General features: G+C 49.5%; 1 protein-coding gene across 1 annotated transcript; it reads right to left on the bottom strand.

Annotated features, from left to right (window-relative positions):
• Positions 1-5,462: 5,462 nt before the first annotated feature.
• Positions 5,463-7,483, bottom strand: LOC100273107 (uncharacterized). Its single transcript, NM_001360214.1, has 3 exons — positions 7,123-7,483; positions 6,757-6,919; positions 5,463-6,619 (listed from the first exon to the last, which is right to left on the bottom strand). The coding sequence occupies exons 1-3, from the start codon at positions 7,362-7,364 to the stop codon at positions 5,852-5,854; spliced, it is 1,173 nt and encodes a 390-aa protein (NP_001347143.1). The 5' UTR covers positions 7,365-7,483; the 3' UTR covers positions 5,463-5,851.
• Between the last annotated feature and the right edge of the window lie 14,506 nt (positions 7,484-21,989).

The following is a 21,989-nucleotide window of genomic DNA, read 5'->3' as shown; positions in this document are numbered from 1 at the left end:
CTGCACTTATATATTTACTTTGGTTTGTGTTGGCATCAATCACCAAAAAGGGGGAGATTGAAAGGGAAATAGGGTTTAACCTTTTCCTATAAATAATTTTGGTGGTTGAATGCCCAACACAAATAATTGGACTAACTAGTTTTCTCTAGATTATATATTCTACAGGTGCTAAAGGTTCAACACAAACCAATAAAAAGATCAAGTTAGGGTTCAAAAGAAAGGAGCAAAAGAAACCGAAGAGAACCCTGGTCTGGCGCACCGGCCTGTCCGGTGTGCCACTGGACAGTGTCTTGTGCCCAGGGCCGTACGACTTCAAACTTGCCACCTTCGGGTTTCAGAAGAGCCGCTCCGCTATAATTCACCAGACTGTCTGGTGCACCTGCGGAGCAACGGCTAGCGAGCGCAACAGTCGCCTGCTACATGAACAGTGAAGAACAGTGCGCGCAGAAGCCAGAGCAGCCGCCAGAGGCGCACCGGACAGTGCACAGTACCTGTCCGGTATGGCACCGGACTGTCCGGTGCGACCAGAAGTCAAAGCTCCAACGGTCAAAACCGTCAGAACCCTAACGGTTGGGTGACGTGGCTGGCGCATCGGACAGTGTGCGGTGGCGCACCGGACTATCCGGTGCGCCCATCCACAGCAGCCTTCCCCAACGGTTGAATTGATGGTTGGGGGCTATAAATACCCCACAACCACCTCCAGCCCAACGATCCAAGCATTCACTCCTTCTCATTCAATACAAGAGCAATAGACACCACTCCAAAGACACAATTCAAGAGATCGGTCCGCTCAAAGTCTCAAAATCAACTCTAGCGCATTTAGACTTGTGAGAGGATCATTTGTGTTTCCTTGTGCTCTTGTTTGCTTGGTTGGCTTTCTTCTTCCTCATTCTTGTTCTCTAAGTGACTTGTAATCAAAGCAAGAGACACTAAATTTATAGTGGTCCTTGCGAGGTCTAAGTGACCCGTTTGATTAAGGAGAAATCTCACTCGGTCTAGGTGACCGTTTGAGAGAGAGAAAGGGTTGAAAGAGACCCGATCTTTGTGACCACCTCAACGGGGACTAGGTTCTTTGGAACCGAACCTCGGTAAAACAAATCACCGTGTCATCCACTTTATTTTCTTGGTTGATTTGTTTTCCCTCTCTCCCGGACTCGGATTTTATTCTAACGCTAACCCCGGCTTGTAGTGTGTTTAAAGTTGTAAATTTCAGTTTCCACCTATCCACCCCCCTCTAGACGACTTTCATGAGGATATACATATTTAAACCCTTGGTATTTGCACGCAACACTATATCCCTAGACGCTTGCGCGCATCATTATAATGGTACATAGAGGGGATGTATCATGTGAGATCATACCAACTTCATTTGTGATTTGGATGCCACCGTGTACTAGAGGCATTAAGGCTCGCGATGTTTTAGTTGGAAACTCGGTAGGGGAGATGACAAGGGGCATCTGAGAGATTTGTGAAAAGTTACTATAGTGAAACTATGGCTTGTAGGGGTGTCTAGAGTTGTTCTTACGGCGCACTAATTATAGATTTGGCGTGTGGTGCAAATTAGCATATGAACTACCTAATTAGGACTCACCATAACGAGGACGTAAATAGTTGGCAAGCAACCAACCCTTAGGGATATATCTTATGTCTTTCTTGCCACGTGTGATTTTATCTCCAGTCTTATTCTTGCAATGGCATCTATCAACTTGTTATATAATTCTTGCTCAACTAGCTTTGCATAGATTATACTTAGTAATGTTCTTTGCTCTGTTTTGCTAGTTGCTTGTTTCATTTAGTATATATACTGAAAACCAGGTTATTATAGGAGGCTTATATAAAGTTAAATAGAGATAGAGCAAGTATACACTTCTGTGCCACCTTTTATAATATTTGAGAACTTAGGAGAGCTTTTATAGGCTATTCGTCCCATGCTAGCCATATAGATCCATTCAATTGGTATTGTAGCAAGGACACCATTTTCAAGGCTTAACAACCTACGGTTAAAAATGTGACAAGTAATCATATTGGTAAACCACCTCACTTTGTAGAACTAATTATGATTATTAGAAGGGGATATGTTTACAACAAAAGTCCATGAGCTAGAAAATTTGTGTCATACATGATTCTTTTGTAGTGCTACATATAAAGAGCGTAGGACCAAGTGATCAATCCCTCAATGTGATATATGAAGCTCTTGATCCAAAGGTCTTTGAATCGATCAAAGATTTGGAATTTGCATATAAAGTGAGGTAAAGTCTTGGAGATTAATAAGAATGTAGATCAGTTGTTAAAGGAACAAAGATATATACCTTTAAAGATAAAAAAGCAAAATTCTAGATAAACGAAGATGAGAGTGTGACGAAAATGATATAATTATAGTTGAGCTAAGAAATTTGGGGCACACAGATGATGAGGACTTTTATTATTGGTTCTAGAGGTGCTTGCCTCTAAGATTTAACATTATAGTTATTATTACCGTGAGAGATGAGTTAAAAGGCGTATACTGATCTAAAGTTATATTAAAAGGGGCATTTGCAAGGTTGCCCCTACTAATGACCCTAACTCCATTTTTACCCCTTTTTGAAGTTTACATGGTTGCCCCTCTTTTTTGAAACGAAACCTCCATTTGCCTCTATTCCGTTATAAGCACATAGTGGTGTTAACTCAACCCATAAAAATGGGTTTATACCCTTGCATCATTGCCCCTCTTATTATCAAGGGTTTCCAACCATAAATTTCAAATACTTGGTATGGTTTAATACAAAATTTTGAATTGTTTCAAAAAAATAAATGTTATTTTTCAATAAATAAACACTTCAAACAATTTGAAAACCCGATTCAAATTTTTGAGTTAAATTTGGAAATTTCCAAAACGTTTAGAATTTTCAATGACTGAAATTGAATTTTGTTTTGAAATTTTAAACTTTGTTTTTAGAATAGTTGATAATTTTAATTAAATCATAAATTTAATTCGGGAAATTCTGAATTTGGAATATTTGATTTGCAGATTTATGGTCGCTTCTATGTCATAGTTGTACTTTAAACTTTTATATCAGACTGACATATGTTTCGTTTAAAAAAGATGGGCAGCCATGCAAAGTGCGAAAAACATGGATACAAAATAGGCTTTAGAGTCGTAAGGAGAGGCAACCTATATTAAAAGCGTGTTTGGAACAAAGGAATGTAAGATGTAGGAACGAGAGGGGAAAAAAAGAAGTGGAGGAAAGAGAAAAGAATGAGAGGAGAAACCAGAGGATCGAAAAACTACAGGAATACAACGAGTGGAGCTGTTTGGGATACCGGAATATGATCAACATATATGGGGAATCCTTTTTTTTTGTGTGTGGGACTAGTGTGTCGTCCCATACTCCCATCACTCCCACCATCGAAACCAGTGGGTCCACTCCCAGCACCATTCTGAAGGGCTGAGAAGCAGCCTACCACATCTCCTCGTGTCCGGCTCCAACTCCAAGCACTATTCTCTTTTGTTCCCGTCCATCCCTCTACTGCAACTCAAACACTGTTCTCCTAGATCCCGAGCAACGTACGGTCGCCGTAAGTAGCAGGTGGCGGAGGCAGATCCCCGGGACGGGAGCCACAGCGGCACACAGGAGAGGGGTGGGGGGCGGCGGCGCCAGGGCCGCGAGACCAGGCACGGTCTCGACCAGCTACCGCGCGGTGGCCTAGATCGGAGGACGACAGGCGACGACCGACGACGGTGAGCCGATGAAGGTCGCGTGCATACGCACATGCACGGGCGGCGCAGATTTTCCTTCAGACGACGCCGCGAATTGCACGGGCGCGAACGAGTAACGTCTCCATGCTATTCAACGGCACGCGATGTTACTTACAGCCGATGGTTAGTTGTCAGGCGGAGGAAGTAAAAACCGATACGGAGCCCATCACGCGCATGTGGATGTGGGTGTGGCCGTGTGTGGGAGACGAGAGCACGATTCGCACACTTGCTCCACACTTACGACGAAAAATAATGATAATAACCAAAGGGACTGACGATCATGCCATGTGAATATGCACACACGCCGCGGGGGCCACGAAAACAACCCAAGGGTCGCCGGCCCATCATCATGTATTCGATTCCTCACCACCACAGGGATTGGAGAAAAAGGAAATCACGATCCCCCGGTTCCCACCAGCTGCCTGGCTGGCTGCCTGGCTGCTTGCTGGTGCCATTTGCTCCGCTCCGCCGCGGCGTACAGCTCCAGTTCCAGGCAAGGCTCCTCCGGCCCCGGAGAAGCCAGCAGCAAGCTCTGTAGGACGAGCAGCGAGAGCGACCTGTGGACGCCGGGTAGCAGAGGTCAAGCACAGGCAAAGGCACGCGACGGCGAACGAAGCTAGCAGCGCCTGACTGTGGACGCACGCACGCACGCACGCAGCGGCTCCTGATTGGCGACACTGTCTATGCCGCAGGTGTCACGTCGCGGGAACGCCACGCTGTTGCGTCGGTCCACGCCGCCGCGCGTCCTGCCTGTTGGCTTGGTCTCCACCGCACGCAGCGCCTTCGGACGGGGGGATAGGGGGAGGGCGCGCGAGGTGCACCAGCGGTTTGCCGCCGGTGCTGGGAGTGGGAGCCTGGTCTGGACGCGCCCATACATCTTTCGTTCTCTCTCTCTCGTTTTTTCCCTGCCGGCTCGTGCATCGCGTGCGTGCGTATCTACGTCACCCGCGTTTGCTCAGAGTTCGGAGCCTCCAAGTTTCGTACCACTATGTGCGGCCGCCGTTGTTGCTTGCCCCGTTGTTTTTTCGGTTTGCTGGACGGTGGAACGTGGGTGTCAATATACGTACTCCATGGAGCAGTGCAGTTCTCTCTCTCTCTATCTATCTCATGAGTCATGATCTCATCCTTGCTTTCTTTTGCTGATCATCGAGGTCTTATCTCCTGTGTCCACAGAATGCATGGTACTCCACAGGTACTCTCTCTAGGTTTTGTATGCCCTCCAAATAGGTCTTCACGCAGCTTTGCTCTGCACCAGCATCGGGCTGTTCCACGCTGCAACTCCACGTCCACAAAGTTTTAAAAGGAAAGGAAAAAGAAACATGTACTCGTAGGTTTCTTGTATTTCCAGCGTGGCCCGCCATACATTACCGTGTACGAGTGCTAGACAGGCGTATCGCGTGTATTTGGAGCGGCAAAAAGGCAGCGCGCACTCATCATCTTGGGGGCGTCTTTTGCTAGCCCTAGACCTAGCCGAGAGCCACTGAAATCCGCGTCACTTTTGCAGTCACCGCCACCGCTCCCAACAGCATGAGCAGCCAGAGAGAAAGCTCCAAGCCTCGCAGCGCCCGAGACGGAAAAGGCTTTTGCCACACAGCACGCACCCCAACCGATTGTACCGCCGCGGGTAACCCACACACACCCACTCGCGGTCGCGGCGCCCGAACCGAACAGCCGTTTGGCCGTACCTGCACAGCATCCATCCAAAACACCAGCACACAAGGCGACAGAAACCCCCATGGAAAACCTCAGCTCCAAAGCTCCATTACAAAACGGCTTGGAAATTGGAATTCTACGATTTCTAGCTTGGAAATGCCAGAACATTACAAGAAAATAAAGGAGAGGCGCGGCTGCTGGATCTCCACTGCTCTTTGGCTCTTTGCTTCCCTGGTACTACCTAGTAGAAAATGCGCATCTGAACGGCAGGCAGCGCCAGCGATATACACCTCATTCAATTCATCAGCAGGTGAAAAAGAGGCAAAAAGAAAGAGAAAACAGCCGAAACGCCTTCCCCTCCCTGCGCCGCTTTCCGCTACGCCCGGTCCACGCAGCGGAGCCGTGGGCCTGTAGGGGACTCGGTGCTGGTACGTCATGTCAGCCGCCGAGCCGTTTCCTCGCTCACTGCTGGTGCTGCTGCGCCTCGACGCCGCCGCCAACGGCAACGCCGGCGAGGAGCCACCGGTCCATGGGCACGCACTGCGCCTTGTGCGCGCGCTTCCAGTCCAGCGCCTGGCACGCGCGGGAGCAGTAGTTGGCCGCGCCGCACACGGAGCACCGCCGGAACTCGTGCCGCCGCGTCTCGCGCCGCCCGCACCGCACGTGGGAGCAAAGACGGAGCTCCGCGCCGTCTCCGTCGCCGTCCACGCCGCTGCCGTCGCCGTCCTTCTTCCCGCCCGCCTGGGCGGCGCAGCGGGAGGCCCACCAGTCCACCATGAACTGGTTCGCCGCGTGGGGCTCCGCCTCGGGGAGGCTCCACCCGAAGTCGGACAGGAGGGGGCACCCCCCGCCGCCGCCGACGACGCCGGCGGCCGCGGCGAAGGGCAGCGCGGCGACGGCGTGGCGCGAGGCGGCCGCGGAGAGCGCGAGCGTGAGCTCGCGGGCGTTCGCCGCGACCAGCAGGCGCCGGCCCTCGGCGGGGTCCCGCCGCACGCCGTAGCCGTCCTGGAGGCAGTGCCCGAGCTCGCGGAGCGCGTCGACGTGGCCCAGCGAGGCCGCGCGCGCGCACAGGGCAGCCCCCGCGCGCAGGTCGCGGTCCGACTTGGCCCCGCCGCTGCCGTTGAACTGGATGACCGCCAGCGAGTAGAGCGCCGCCGCGTGCCCGCCGACGGCCGCCCTCGCCAGCAGCGCCGCGCCGCCGCTGCGGCTGCCCAGGCAGTAGAAGCGGATCTGCAGAAGCGAGCGTCCCAGGTCAGCGCCCATATCCACCATGACCATGCCATGCGCGCTTGAGTCGAGAGGAAGCAACGGAATCGACCCGATCAAGTCTACTTGCAACTCGTTAGGGTTTGGGTCGCGTGGCGTACCATGCCCAGGTTGTAGCAGGCCTCGAGGTTGCCGGCGTCGGCGCAGCGCTTGAGGAACCTCTGCGCCGGCTCGGACCACGCCGCCGCCTTGACCGCCAGCGACGCCGGCGAGGCCTTGGCGAACACCATGTCATGGCTGCCGAGCTCGTTCAGCCTCTTGCACCTGCAAACGCGAAAGACGTCAGCGCACGATCCTTGGCCTCTCCCTCCAGCTTATGTTTCCGAAAACAGCACAACTGCCGTCGCTCCCCCCCACGCATTTCGATTACTCCATAGCGCGAGGGAGACGGTGCGCTCGCCGTGCGAGGAAACACGAGGAGTTGATGACAAAACGCAAAGGATGCTCGGGCAGGCAGGCAGACGTACGTGAGGTGGACCGAGAGCAGGTCGGACGGCGCCGAGGAGGCGGCGGCGAGCTTGGACAGGATGGAGAGGACAAGGTCATCGGGAAGCGCGTCCAGGTAGTCCGGCTCGCCGGCAGGCCGCTTCCTGCGCCCGCCGCAGTCGCACTCTCCGGCGACGGCCGACGGCGACCTCTTCCTCTTCTGACCCACCAAGGCAACCACCTCGCCGCCGTTGGAATACCGGGACCCGCTCCTCGTCCTCATCTCTCTGTACCTCCGCAGGAGTCGTCGCTGCCGGGGGGAAAGCGGGACGGGGCGAGCGGTGGGAGAAAAAAGGTTAAACGACCGCGCGCGCGGGCGGGCGAGACGACAGGGAGAAGTGCGGAGCGGTGTGCTTGTGTGCTAGAAGGGCGAGCAAGGCAGAGGGCTTTTATATAGGAAAGGAGCTAGGAGGCGAAGGAGGAGCGTCTCCGCCGTACCGTGGGCCGTGGAGGGGTCCAGGCTGTCATTGGAGGTAGCTAGCTTCAGTTTTTACTGCTTTCAATGCCCTTCCAAATGTGCCAGTAGTATTCGCAGGGGCGGAGCTGACCGCATGAGTGCTGCGAATGCGCGCCCACGCAGACTGCTCACCTCTTCAATGAAAAGCATCAATGCTCGCCAGTAGTACCAGTGCTTTATTTACCGCCTGCTTTTTCTGAGGGAAAAGCCTGGGAAAAACAAGGACACTGCAATGGGGGGGAGTTTCCTCTCCTTTTTCATACTTGCGTTTGCCGTTTGGGTAGTATTAATAAATTACTTACTTAAATATGTGATTATTATATTGGTTTTGCTTATCTAACAAGATTTGGAACTGTTTAACTCCTTACAGACAAGAAGGATTAATAGAGTTTTGTGTTTTTTTGGATTAATAGAGTTTTATTTTTATTTATTTTGGTTTGTTTTATTTGAGACGTCCGGGGATAGTACAGTCAGAATGTGGTATTAATACACCCGTACTGAGTACTACACCTTGTAGTCATGTTTTCTTTAACAACCATGGAGTCCTGTTGTTTGCTTTTATTTTCATACTATATGACTTGCGGATTAAAACTTACAGTACTACAACGAAATTTCTCTGCCCTCGTTTCAGTTTCTCATTGCAATGTAACGGTGGCTTTTGCAAGCTGGAAAAGTATGTATAAAGAACTTTTAATATGTTAACACAAAAAGATTGTAACAATCCAACCATTAACCCCCTCCTTAGCCCGTAGTATATCGCAAAATTGTATGTGAACAAACTGCCAATCTGAAACGGCTAGAATTTTTTTGTCGACTTGCTCATGAAGGGGTTGCTTATACCGTAGTTATTATAACAGCGCTTCGGTATAGGTAGAAAGGCTGCTTACGGGATGCGTCAGTGTCCCTATGCTGGGTAATGTTGGGATTCCTTCGCTGCGGATATCGAGGTTAGAGCCCTGCTCGGGCGAGGCAGAAGTCTTTCCGAGGCGATGGTCGATCCTTCCCTGACGTGTATCATAGTTGGCGGGGTGGCCGCCTGCGGGATTCGCGGTGGAGCAGGTAACCGAGGCTGAGCTCGGGACGAGGCGGAGACAGCACCCGAGGACGAGATCAGCATCGGGCGAGACAGATATTACGCCCAAGGGCGAACCCAGCGTCGGGCGAGGCGGATATTTGCGCCCGAGGGCTGGTCTACTATCTCTGTCGTTATCAGATGTCCCATCAGGGTATGGCAGATGGCGTGTGTGTACAGTGACACGACTGTAATCATGCTATTGCGCCTAGACGCGTCTGTTGTCTTGTTACCACTGTGCTCATGTACATCGACTTAGGGTAGGTGTGCGCATTAAATGCGAGTGTCCCCCGCTGCCTTCGGGTGTGCCTTGTCCTCTCTGCTTGATACTGGCTCAGACGAGATGGACGGAGCGATGGTAGGACAAGGTAGCTTCGAGCATAAGCTGTGATAGGCTCGGGCGAGACGGAGATTTGCCTCAGGCGTAAAACCCTCAGGGAGAGGTCTCGGATGAGGAGGTGACGTGGCCTCTTACCTTCGGGGTTTACATCTTAACCTTTCCTGAGCGTGTTTTTAGAGGTGTAATTCGGATACCCCTGATTATCTCACCGACATACGTCTTCTTCGTCATACTAGAGGGATCATCATCCATGGGATATTCAACATTCATCTTCCATCGACTAGTGCTGCAGTGTGGATAACTCCCTAGTTTCTCGTACTCACCCCGATACAGCATGCAGTGGTTAGGGCAAGTGTCAAACTTCTTTAAGTTTCATTGCCACTAGGTGGATCAACTTCTTTTCCCGATAGGTATTCATAGGCACTTTGTTACCCTTAGGAAAAGCTTCAACAAGTATATTTAATAGCTCGTTAAAGCCCATGTCTGATAAACCATGATGAGCCTTCATTGTGAGCAACTTGAGATAAAAACGCAATGTTGTCATATGCTTCAGACAATCACGCTTCTCATTAAGTGGATCAGTTATCGACTGCTTCATCTCTATGAAGTTTTTGAGCCACCTCAGGTTCCCAAACAAAACGTCATCTTCGTCAAAGCCGTTAGCTATGTTCTCAAAAAGCTCCGCACCCTCAGGCTCTAGGAATGTAGCACCAACATCCTCATCGTCGCCCTTGTCGCCAGCATCGTCACCGAACAAATCGTCCACTGTGATGTAATCAATGATGATCAACATCATTATTGTCACCAGCAACGGTGATGCCAGCTGGTGGCCCACCTACATCTATCGTCGATGAGTACTCCACCAGATGACGGACCACCTACACTAGCATCTTCTATCTGGTCAAATCGATGTGATCAAATACATGCTGCAAAACCCAATCACGAGTAGTATAATTGGTAAATGGGATTATGCACTTATAGAGTATGACTTGGCATATGAACCGTTAAAATCTATGAAAGGCCAGGTCGTAGCATTTTTTATTGTAGAACATCGACTGATGATATTCAGACTAGATATGTCATATCTGAGAGCACCTAGAGGGGGGGGGTGAATAGGTGATCCTGTGAAACTTGAAAACTTAAGCCACAAAACTTGGTTAATCGTTAGCACAATAATTGCCAAGTGGCTAGATAGGAATCCTCAACAAAATACAATAACCAACAAAGATCAATCACAGAGATGACACGGTGGTTATCCCGTGGTTCGGCCAAGACCAACGCTTGCCTACTCCACGTTGTGGCGTCCCAACGGACGAGGGTTGCAATCAACCCCTCTCAAGCGGTCCAAAGACCCACTTGAATACCACGGTGTTTTGCTTTGCTTATCTTTATCCCACTTGCGAGGAATCTCCACAAATTGGAGTCTCTCGCCCTTACACTTAAGGTTCACAAAGAAGCACGGAGTAAGGGAGGGAAGCAACACACACAAATCCACAGCAAAATGCGCACACACACGGCCAAGAATCGAGCTCAAAAGACTATCTCAAAGTTCTCACTAGAACGGAGCTCGAATCACTGAGAATGACAAACGAATGCGCAAAGACTGAGTGTGGATGATCAAGAATGCTCTAAGGTTGCTTGGTTTTCTCCTCCATGCGCCTAGGGGTCCCTTTTATAGCCCCAAGGCAGCTAGGAGCCGTTGAAAGCAATTCTGGAAGGCTTATCTTGCCTTCTGTCATCGGGCGCACCGGACAGTCCGGTGCACACCGGACACTGTCCGGTGCTCGATCTCCTTCCTAAAATGGCGCAGCCGACCGTTGCAGATGTGGGAGCCGTTGGCGCACCGGACATGTCCGGTGCACACCGGACAGTCCGGTGCCCCCTTCCGACCGTTGGCCCGGCCACGTGTCGCGCGCAGATTTCGCGGCCGACCGTTGGCCCGACCGACCGTTGGCTCACCGGACAGTCCGGTGCACACCGGACAGTCCGGTGAATTTTAGCCGTACGTCGCCGGTGAATTCCCGAGAGCGGCCACTTCGCCCGAGCCAGCCTGGCGCACCGGACACTGTCCGGTGCACCACCGGACAGTCCGGTGCCCCAGACCGAAACAGCCTTTTGGCTGTACACAGCCAACTCTTCTCTTTTCTTCTTCTTTCTGTTTCTCATACTTAGACAAGTATATTAGTACACAAAACCAATGTACTAAGACTTAGAAACATACCTTCGCTCTTGATTTGCACTTTGTCCATTCATGGGCATAGATTTACATTTAAGCACTTGTGTTGGCACTCAATCACCAAAATACTTAGAAATGGCCCAAGGGCACATTTCCCTTTCAATATCTCACTGTTACTCTCGAGACTCTATATTTTGATGGATCGGTTTGCAATGAAGGAAAGGAAATTGGCGCCATGCTTGTTTCGCCGAGTAACACCTCATTCAACTTCTCTAGTCGATTAAAAAACTTATTGCACTAACGATCAAGCTTAATATGAAGCCCTCTTATTCAGTTTGGAACTTCTAAATTGTATGGGAGTAAAGCATGTGAGGGCATTGGATGGTTCTGAGAGCACCTAGAGGAGGGTGTGAATAGGTGATATTACAATAATCAACTCTAAACAACATATACTTGATTTATAACGAGTGTTAGTGACATCTAAAACCAAGCTGGTATGAGAATGGTGAGAGGAGAACTCTTCACTTGATTGCTCCTTTGAAATGTGTATCAAAATTAGAAGCAATAGTACAAGTGAATATGAGCATGCAAGAAGGCGGTTAAAACTCCTATCTACTCGCGTGTTTAGCTCCTAATCTCGCGGGAGTTGTTGGAGAACACCTAGTAACGAGTCTAGACCTTCCCCCATATATATTTTAAGGGGTACAACCGATTGAACAATCAAGAATCGAATCAACAATCAAATTATCTTCTGTTCTTTACCTTTTGCCCTAAGAGTCGACAGTAATTTAGATTTCTTACTGCAATCTTCACCTATCTTTGGCTCTACGTCGTTTAGAGACACCTTGAGTGACTTGACGATCCCAAGACAAAATCTAAGATCTCTCCTCCCCGACGGATCCCTACCGGGAGTGAGATCCAGGTGTTGTCGGCAAACTCGTCGCCTCTACGCACGTGCAGGGCATCCGGGCACTAGACGCGGACCGTCCGGCACTATCAGACAAGAACCCTAGCTCTTGCGCTAGGTTGCGGACCGTCTAACCTCGGTCACAAACCGATAATACTTATGATAGTGATTGACGTAAAGATCAACGGCAACATCTATTTAAACAAGGTTCTACTACTAAAAGAAGCTTTTAGCACGGCCCTAGCTAGATTACGATAACCGAGGGTCTGCCGTAAGCCAACACGTCGACCGCCAATGCCAGCATAGGAGCAAGGGGCGGCACGCGGACGCCGGGACGGGCTGTCCGCAGGCCGCAGCCGCGCCGTTTGCATGTCTAGCCCTGATTCTGACTCTGACCCTGCCTTTGTTTATCGCCCACGCCCGTTTCCATCGTCCGTTCCCCCCTCATGGCTGGCTACGGGCTACGGCCAAGGAGCGCATCACAGGAGCGGGGTGGCGCCGCGGCCTTCACGAGACTAGGCTTGATTCCCCCCATGCGCCGCATAGCCATAGGACAGCCAGCAGCGGGGGCAAGTGGGCAACACACACGGAAGTGCGTCGTCGTGCGCGGAGGAGTGGGAGTAGCTGGTGGCTCCGTCTGCCCCCGTTTCCTTTAGCTGACACACTTGGCCGCATTGCATGTGGCCTGTGAATAAACAATCCGTGGGTGCCTCCGTGCCTGCCCAGTGTTACATAACAATGGTATCGACTGGAGCCGGATTAGAAACTCGACGTTTCTGTAAGGGACGAATACAGTATGGTGTTGCGTTCATCAAAGAACCGAGAGCAGGGAGGAGAGGACGTTGGTTAGGCAGCCTTGGAAGGATGGATGGGGAATGGGACGAGACGAGACGGAAGCCCATACATGTCTTGGACGACACCTCCCTTTCACTCTCGACTGGACGATCTCGTTGGCCGGACAGGAACCCCACGGCAGCCCCGACCAATAACTCAAGGTTGCGATCGGGACGGACGGATGGAGGGACGGGAATGTTCTCTCCACCTCCACGGGAGCACCGACCGTCACATCAAAGACGAGACGGCGAATGAGCCACGGAGTCGACAGGCGCCACCGAAACGCGCGCGATATTTCCCAAGCCGCAACCGCAAGCCTCCCCCTCCCCCTGCGTTTTTTTCTTTTATTTTCTTTTTGCGGTTGGATTATATTGGTTTGCTGCTCCCGTTACACCACGCGGCAGCACGGGAATTGACGAAACCCCATCCACCGCCCCGACGCAAAACTACCGCACCGCACCTGAGGACCACCGGCGGCGCGCGTAGGTCGTGTGGCTGGCGTCGCGATGAGCCCGCACCGCGGAGGCGACCGGTGGGAGACGCTCGGGGCGCCGCCCCCAGCCAACCCGGACCCCGCGCCGGATTGCGCGCAGGCGCAGCGGATAACCCAACCCAATCCCCCCACGCGCGGACGGGCGCGGGCAGACCGCTCCCCCGCGCGTCCATACGCTCTCGACCCGTCACGCGTTCACTCACTCTCCACCCGTGTGTGCGTCCGTGCGTGGCCGGGCTTTTTGGTTCTTTCTGTTCCTTCCGTCTACGATCTACGGCGGCGACCTGGCACGCGTGGATGCGCATGTGCGCTGCACCGGGGCATGCATCTGCTGCCATGCAGACAGCCTATCTTTATCCATCCAGGTTAGCGGTTGGCTGCTGATGTTGCCGTATCCACCACCACGATCCATGCGCATCCACTACTCGGCATCGTTTGCGCCGCCGCCCGTAGCCCCCCACCCCACTCGGCATCGCACCGGGTTCCCGGCCCGCCCGCGCTAGTGCATGGTAGTGGTGGCGCGCGCACCGTCCGATCTGTACCCCCACTACGGCACGAAATAAAGCTGCCGGTTCGTGCGCCGTAGACATAGGTACTACACTAGTACGTATCTACACGTACTTGACACGTCAGTGGAGCCACTGTCACGTCCAGCAGGGCCGGGACTTGAGCTGCCTCTCAAAGCACGCACACATGCATGCAATCATATGCGCTAACAGCCTAACACTAACACTAACTCACAAAAGAACGTGCACGCTGGAGCCATAAAGTGCAAAGGCCTAAAGGGTAAAGGGTCCGGGTTAGCAGTCCAGCTTTAACCTAATCGTGTGGTTTATTTATGCTCACACTGTTCACGCACGGAAGAGGCCGGTCGGCGGCGATCATGCATCCTGCGTTACGTTGCTCGCGCGCGCCAATGCAGCAAAGCCCTACAGCCTCCTCGACCGCTCGCTCCACTGGCTTGACTTGCTTGCAACGAAAAGGGGTTTAACGTACGGCCCCCGCCCCTCCTCCTGCCCGATGCGCGTACATGCCACGTGATGACCCAACGACGCTAAACCGGCGGCGTCGGACACCGTCGGTGCATGGCGGCCGGCGATCGACTGGTTACAGCACCAACAACAACCCGATCGCTACTACTCCAGATCCACTGGTTAGGCCTTGGATACAAACCGACAAAGGATCGTCACAAGAACATGCATCAGCGTTCGCGCATGCGAGTTTCAGCTGGAGTTTACTGGCTGGGTGCAGCAGGCAACGTGGTTAGATCACACTGCAGGATGACATGTAGAGCGACGTACGTACCCCTGGCAGTCAGTCTCTGCCGTATACTCCCTCCGTTTCTTTTTATTAGTCGCTGGATAGTGCAATTTTGTACTATCCAGCGACTAATAAAAAGAAACGGAGGGAGTATATATTAATGCCGTCCATACACCTACCATGCGTTCATGCCATCTACAAAAGTAGCTACAGACGACAGCCGTTGGTTTTGTGAAGCAGCAGCAGCAGCAGCGGTGGGCGGTGATCTTCGTCATCCCAGCTCATTCTTCTCGGACCGCCACGTGGATTGGATGGAATTGAAAAAAAAATGAAAGATCTTGGATTGTTTGGAATTAAATCCACTCAATCACATCTAATCTACATGAATCGAGAGCAAAAACAGATTGATTTGGTCGTTGCTTGCAGAGGCTGCCGATGACGGTGTAGTGTAGTCCGCATCGCCGTGGCCGTTTTCAATCAATCGCTTCGCGTTACAAAAAAGCCCAGCTCGAAATGAATTCCGCGCGGCGACTTGACCTCCGCTGAGGCCGACCTGTATGTCCTCCTCTGGCTTTTCACTGCGGCTATTATGACTGACGAAAGGATTCCAACTGTGAGTTAACAAAATGGTAGATTCGCCATCAACTCCACGCACCTAGCTACTGCTAGTTGGCTGTTGGCGTCAACGAACCGTACGTACGTCATGCTTTACACGATGCATGGTTTTATTCTAGTGTCTGCTGTGTGACACCAGAAGAGTTGGAGCTAGCAGGCACGAAGAGTAAGGGGGTGTTTGGTTACACCCCGCTAAAATTTAGTCCCTGTCCCATCGAATGTTTAAACCTACGTTCCGGGTATTAAATGTAGTCGGATTATAAAACTAATTTGTCAGCCGAAGATTAAAAGACGAGACGAATCTAGTCCAGTTGGTTGGATCTATATTTCATACTCCTATTTAAAAGTCAAACGCTTGATGTGACCCGGGCTAAACTTTAGCAGGAGCAACCAAACACCCCCTAACACAAATCTACTGAGCAGCAACAGAGCTAGCTGGACGAACTTTGCTTCCACACAACACCGTTCGAGCAGACGTGATGGATTACGACTCCAGATCGACAAGACCATCCCTTCTTCGGTTCTCCGATCCAGCGTGCAGGAATCCAGCGTTCGAGCGAAGCACATAATATAAAAGGAGAAGAGAAAACAGAAGACGTTTCTGCGCCAGAACAGTTGACAGTCGTTGCAGCTGCAGACAAGTGCCTGTCCGAGCTCTGTGCTAGTGTTCCTGGGCTACAGAAGGCAGCTCCTAAAGACAGGAGATAATAAATAGTTTTGTTTCTTGTCGTGGGTTATATTTAGTTAAGTGTAATAAACCATGCATGTTGTGCTTGCTGCTGACTGAGTTAGTATAGCTTACTATGTACATGTGCGGTCATTAATCTCTCATTATCTCAGACCAAACCTTTATTGCCGGGTTAAACCCCTATCATTGCCAAAAACGAACCTGTAGGGGAGAAAAAAAGTGGCAGTGACGATGGCTTTTAATTATGTGCTTAAGCACGTCGTTCGCGGGGAAAAGAGTAGGTTTTTATTAATTTGTCGCTCGATCGGGCCCATTTCCATTTTATCTTCCCATTAAATTTGAAGCTAATCCATCGTTGCACATCATTGTATTCTATTGCGAATAATCTAGTGACACACATACGCCGGATCATCAGGGTAACTTGCAGGAGTTGGAATGGTGGACATGTCCAAGAATGTCGCTTTCATGTCTTGCGAAAAGGCCCTGAAATCCATGGCAAGCTATGCTTTCATTACACGAGGGGCCAGGCGGCCAGCCACACACAAACAAAGCAGGAGAAGGCTACATATGTGAGCCAACCTACCATAATCTGCAAAGACCAATCCTTCGAACTCGACCCTGATGACGAGCCAGATTAGGTTTTGGGCGGCCATTTATATGGCTAGCCAAGGTTACCTAACGGAGGCGTTTAACAGGGAGGAAAGATTTATTTATAACTGTCATGCATGCACGGCAGCATGGCCGGTATATGCAATGCAGTTATGCAGTTGCAGATGCAAATGCAAGCAAGAATGATCTGGAAATTTTTAGGCACTATTGGACTCGACTTCTTTGTCGAGTATCTTAAAAACTTGTCGAAGATCTTTTTACGCTCGGTCGTAAAGGTTTTAGCTTGAGAAAGAACACTCGATAAACATTTATCGATAAAGGATTTTTTGTCGAGTGCTTTTTTCGATCACTCTGTAAAGTCTCGGCAAATAAAATCATCTCGACGAATTAAGAATCCCAAAGAAAAGACATCCCCTTTTTGTTAGATCATCGGCGTCATCAGATAAACCGGCTAGGAAAGTAAACAGACCAGACCGGTGGTAGCTAGTAGAGGCCAGTGAGGATACTTGCAAAGGTGGTGAAAGTGGGGTTCATATGCTACATCGTCTCTCGAGTCTTGAGAGCGAGAGGTCATGGCGAACAGCGCTCTGGAGGCGCCGGCATTACTGTCGCTGTGCTTTTATTAAGCGGATTGACGCGGCCTGATTAGACATGACGCCCATGGCTTGAAAAGGAGACCATCCAGGTATAATTATTGGGGGGGCTGGGCTTTAAACGCGAACATGTCTTTGATGACTATCTGTGAGGTTAACATGACGGTTTAAGGTTTTCATATCCAGCCAATAAGCGTACTACATGTGTTGTCTGAAGCTATATATGCGCATGGATATGATACGATTTCTCTTCTCCTCTGCGCTAGCAAGCCGGCCCTAGGTTCTCTTCGTGACTGCTGTTTGTTGCTGTTTGAGAGCCATCAGAGGTTCCAAAAGGGCATCCTTAGTCCTTATTTTGGAAGAATTCTGAGGATCTGTGTGGCTCTGGCGTCAGCCGAGGACCGGATCGGAGCGTTAGTAGTTTTATTATCAGTACGTGGTTTAGCTGTAGACAGCAGCAGAAATATTGCGCACCTGCATCTGCTCCACCATGCCATGCCCGTGCTTATCTGCCTGCCTGCAGTGACATGGCTTTGCTTAGCTATTGATTAGTGCTAACCACTGCATGCTTTAACAAATGCAGGCTTTAGCTTCAGTGGCTCTCACGAATAATTTATGTAAGCCTCTCGACTCTCAATCCCTGAGGGCTTGTTCGTAGGGCTAGATATCGAGCTCGTCTCGTCTTGTTAAGATAATGAGCCACAAAAACAGTTCGGCTCGGCTCGTTTATAAGCTCGAGGTAACTCGTTTAACTCTCAATAGGAGACCGAAAAGTAATATATATATAATAATTAATTTCTAGTTAATTCCAAACAAATTTAACAATAGAAAATAGTAATTATACTCATAGTTTTACAAACTATATCAATGTAACACCAAATTAACACATCTCATCAGTAGCGAAGCTAGCAAATATTTTATCGGAGTCATCAGTATTATCTATTGGATCTTTACTATAGAACTCTTGTTATTAACACTGTTTTTCTATTAAATATTCAAGAAATTACCAAGGTAAGCTGATTCCCAAAATGGCCTGACTCCGCCCCTCACCTCATCACTCATCAATTCACAATTCACACACATGTTCATCAGTTTAACCCACAGTTATATTCGCATAGACTAATTTAACACATATATAGACGCAATTCATCAATCATTAGATTAATTCATAAGCCATAGACATCACATATACATATAACATGTTCATTAATTGTTATGTATATAATATGTATATAGTTTCGTTTTGCTGAAATGTGATAACTCGTTTAGCTCGTGAGTTGGCTCATTAACGAACAAAGCTAAGATGTCGTGAAAAAATTCAAACGAGTCGATCCGATGAGAGCCAAGTTAGCCACGAATCGAATGAGCCGACGAGCCACGATCATTTCGTACATCCCTACTTGTGCACTTATGGGAGGATTCAAGGGGATTAGAAAAGATTAAATCCATTCCTAGTTAAAACTGAATAGAATGAGGTTTAATTCCATTCGTTCCACTACAATTCTCTTGCAACCGAACATGTCCTCCTGGGATCGGAAAAAAAAAGATTTTGGAGGTTAAGCGAGAGGAAGAGAATTAATGGAGATGATGGTTCTATGGCGGATGGCGTGGAAAATGCGGTGTCTGCAGCAGTTGCTTAGAGCGCACGACGCGAAGTAACCTGTGAGGATGAGAGGCGAGCAACTGTCGTAATTGAGATCTGAAAGCCAGAAAATACGCAACGAGAAGGAAATAATGGACTAATGGTAGAGGGAGGGTTTGGGTAATTGGGGAAAGGGAAAAAAAAACGCAGCCGATCCACATCGGTGTTGCTGTACGTCTGGAACATTTCGTAAATGGCTGATGAAGAATAGATAATACATGATACAGAGCTGCCGTTCCACGTTGTCCCAGGGGCGAAGCCAGAATTTGAGTTTGAGGGGGTAAATCAGATTGAGGGGGGCTATTAAGAGGTATTTTATATTATTTACATGGTGATTAGCTAAAAAAGTACTAGCTCCTATGGAATTTGGGGAGGATTAGGGAGGACGTTGCCCCCCTGTGCCCCTCCCTGGAATCGCCCCTGGTTGTACAGATACAGATACGTACGTAGGGACCCGGCCGCTTGAGGCCCTATTCATTTTGTGCTAATCTATGGAGATATGATTGAGGGGATTAAATCTCCTATAAATCAAAATCCTCTTCAATCCCTTACAATCTCCATCAATTTTTATAGTTTTGGGATCAAACAAACATGGCCTGATGAAGCTGGAAAGCGTTGAATGCAGACTAGCAATCTGTTGTGTTCTCCAGGTATGTATTTCATACGCGTCGGAACCCAATCATGATAAGGACTAGCTTGCAGACACAAGTAACTGACCAGAAGGCTGGCTCTACATTTTATTATTATTATTATTATTATTATTATTATTATTATTATTATTGTATATAGGTATACATAATATATATAACCTGAAGCTAAGGTGCTGACTTCTGACCAATCAATCCTTCCGATGTGCTAGGCTGCTAGCTACCACCTGCGCTGCGATGTAACTCTAGTGTGCAGACTAGAGTACAGTTCATGTAAAAACACAGCTTCAATTCTATATATATATATGTACTGTTAAAGCCATACGTCGGGTCGACCTTTTCTACGCCTGCATACCATTCATCTGATGGGTTCAAAATAAAGCATGACGATCCTCTCTCTGCTCAGAACGGCTACTAAACAAACGGAAGACGATGTCAGTCTGAACGTGGAACCGAACCTGCCCCCGAATACTTTGGAAGGGCCGTGTAAATTCCGACAGCAACGGATCGAGTGCGCACTGTTCTGTCGTACTCAGTACGTGTATATCTATGGCTACATCCTGCATATATAGGCCCATGTCATGGCTACTCCTCCAGGATAACAATCTTTAACTAACTGCCGCATCGAGACAGCGGGGTTAAAAATTTTAAACCATGCGATCAGAACCGAACTCCATCTGCAACACCTACTCTCAGTGGCGGACGTAGGACGGGAACTTATAGAAAGCCAAAAAAATCACACGACAAACCATAAAAACTATTGCCGCATAGAATTCAATACGCGTAAGTTCAAAGAAAGAAACAATGTAAAAAAATAAGTAAATATGTCGTTAAGTTCTTGCTGACCGGTGCAAAAATCGTCGAATATTGATCTCATCATCAATCGTCGAATAATGACCTAATCATCAATTTGTGTTCTTAAGGCTGGATATACAACTATTTCATCTAGATTAAATGCCCATTCAACACTTGTTTATTCTAAAATTCTTATTTGTGCAATACACGAGTCGTTCACATTGGTACCGTCCTAACCACCGGCCGTGGACCCCGTTAAAACGGTAAAAAATCTCCTCATTTAGATATCTAAATAAAAGGGAGCAATAATCATCAACTATTTATCTAATCTCCAAATTCACAATCAAAAGTGAATATTCTAGTGTAATCCAAATATTCAATCTTTCAGAAAGAATAGAGCCAGAAAGGGAGCGAGGTCAGATAACGTCGCGCGTCACAGAAACAGGGTGTCAAAGCGGATTGGATCAGGTGATGTCAGAAAAAATGGAGCCGAATAGATAGATATGAGAACTAAAACAAAGAGATCGAGACAATCCAGACATACATACGAGACTGTTTTAGCCCACCTAACTTTCTATTTTTTTATACTTAACATAAGATATAGGAATTTTAAAAATTGAGCTAACATCAGATATAGGAATTTTTAAAATTGAGGGAGGGTCATGTCCCACTTTACCCCATCTGTCCGTCCGCCCCTGACTATGGCTACTCTACTACCGTGGAGCTGGAGGAAGGAAAACAAAACAACTCCTCTCCCCCTCGATCTCTTTCGCGCCCTGGTTCCTTTGGCTGCACTGCACCCCGTCCCTCCGTGACATACTGGCGTGAGCACACTGTGCTCGACGTTTCGGTGACGTTGGATGCGCGCGCGTCTGATGGCGAGGGGACGCGAGAGAGCACGCCGCAGTGCAGAGGGGCGGGGACAGGGACGGGGACGGACGCAGACGCAGACGCAGACGCGCACGCGCACGCACCCACCGGGGTCCGGGGGCGCACCGCCACCGCCATGGCGTCACTTCCCCGTAAAATAATACGGCGTCAGGGAAGGGAGAGTCTTGAGGGGGCTCCGGCTCCGGCCTCGGGTCCTCTTGCTGCTGCTGTTGACGCTCGCTGCCTGTTCGTGCACTGAAGAGCAGGCCTTGTTTGTTCGGTGAGGAAGAACGTAGACAGAGAGACTATTGGGGTGGTCCATGCACGAACAGGGCGATGTTTTTGAAAGAACGAGCGAGCAAAAGGCTTTAATCCCGAAGGAAGCAGGCTAGGAGAAGGGGATTGTAGCTGCAGCAGAACCCGAAGCGAACAAAGCATCCGCCCGACGACGACCACTGTGTTATAGACTACAGTGACGTGCTTATACGAACTCCGCCAGCTTCCTCTTCAGAACGAAGCAAAAGCAGCAATCAACATGCACAACGGACGCATGCCTGACTGATCTAAGCAGATGATGCAGCAGTACACACACAACACCACCGAGAAGCTAACTAACCCTGCCTCCCTCCTTCCCCGATAAGTTAAACAACAATAGCAACAGCAACTGCTGCTGCTACCTGCTGTAGGCGCAGGCTAGCGCATGCAGGACCAAAAGCGCGCATTGTTAATCCAGAGACGGCCGGGCGCTTTTCTGTAGCAGTACGAAGCTGGATTAGGTTCCGGACAGCCTCGCAAATTAAAGATTAAGGCTTTTTACAAATCACCAGCGCGGGAGAAGCCAAGCGCGTCC

This window comes from Zea mays, chromosome 3, assembly GCF_902167145.1.
Source record: "Zea mays cultivar B73 chromosome 3, Zm-B73-REFERENCE-NAM-5.0, whole genome shotgun sequence".
In the NCBI taxonomy this organism is placed as follows: domain Eukaryota; kingdom Viridiplantae; phylum Streptophyta; class Magnoliopsida; order Poales; family Poaceae; genus Zea; species Zea mays.
The sequence above is the reverse complement of the archived record's forward strand: the minus strand, read 5'-3'. Positions and strand labels throughout refer to the sequence as shown.

Coding starts and splice junctions, on each gene's coding strand:
- LOC100273107 (NM_001360214.1), bottom strand. CDS start 7,364: ATGAGGACGAGGAGCGGGTCCCGGTATTCCAACGGCGGCGAGGTGGTT. Junction 6,920..7,122: donor CTGCTCTCGGTCCACCTCAC/GTACGTCTGCCT, acceptor TCGCGTTTGCAG/GTGCAAGAGGCTGAACGAGC. Junction 6,620..6,756: donor CCTGCTACAACCTGGGCATG/GTACGCCACGCG, acceptor TCGCTTCTGCAG/ATCCGCTTCTACTGCCTGGG.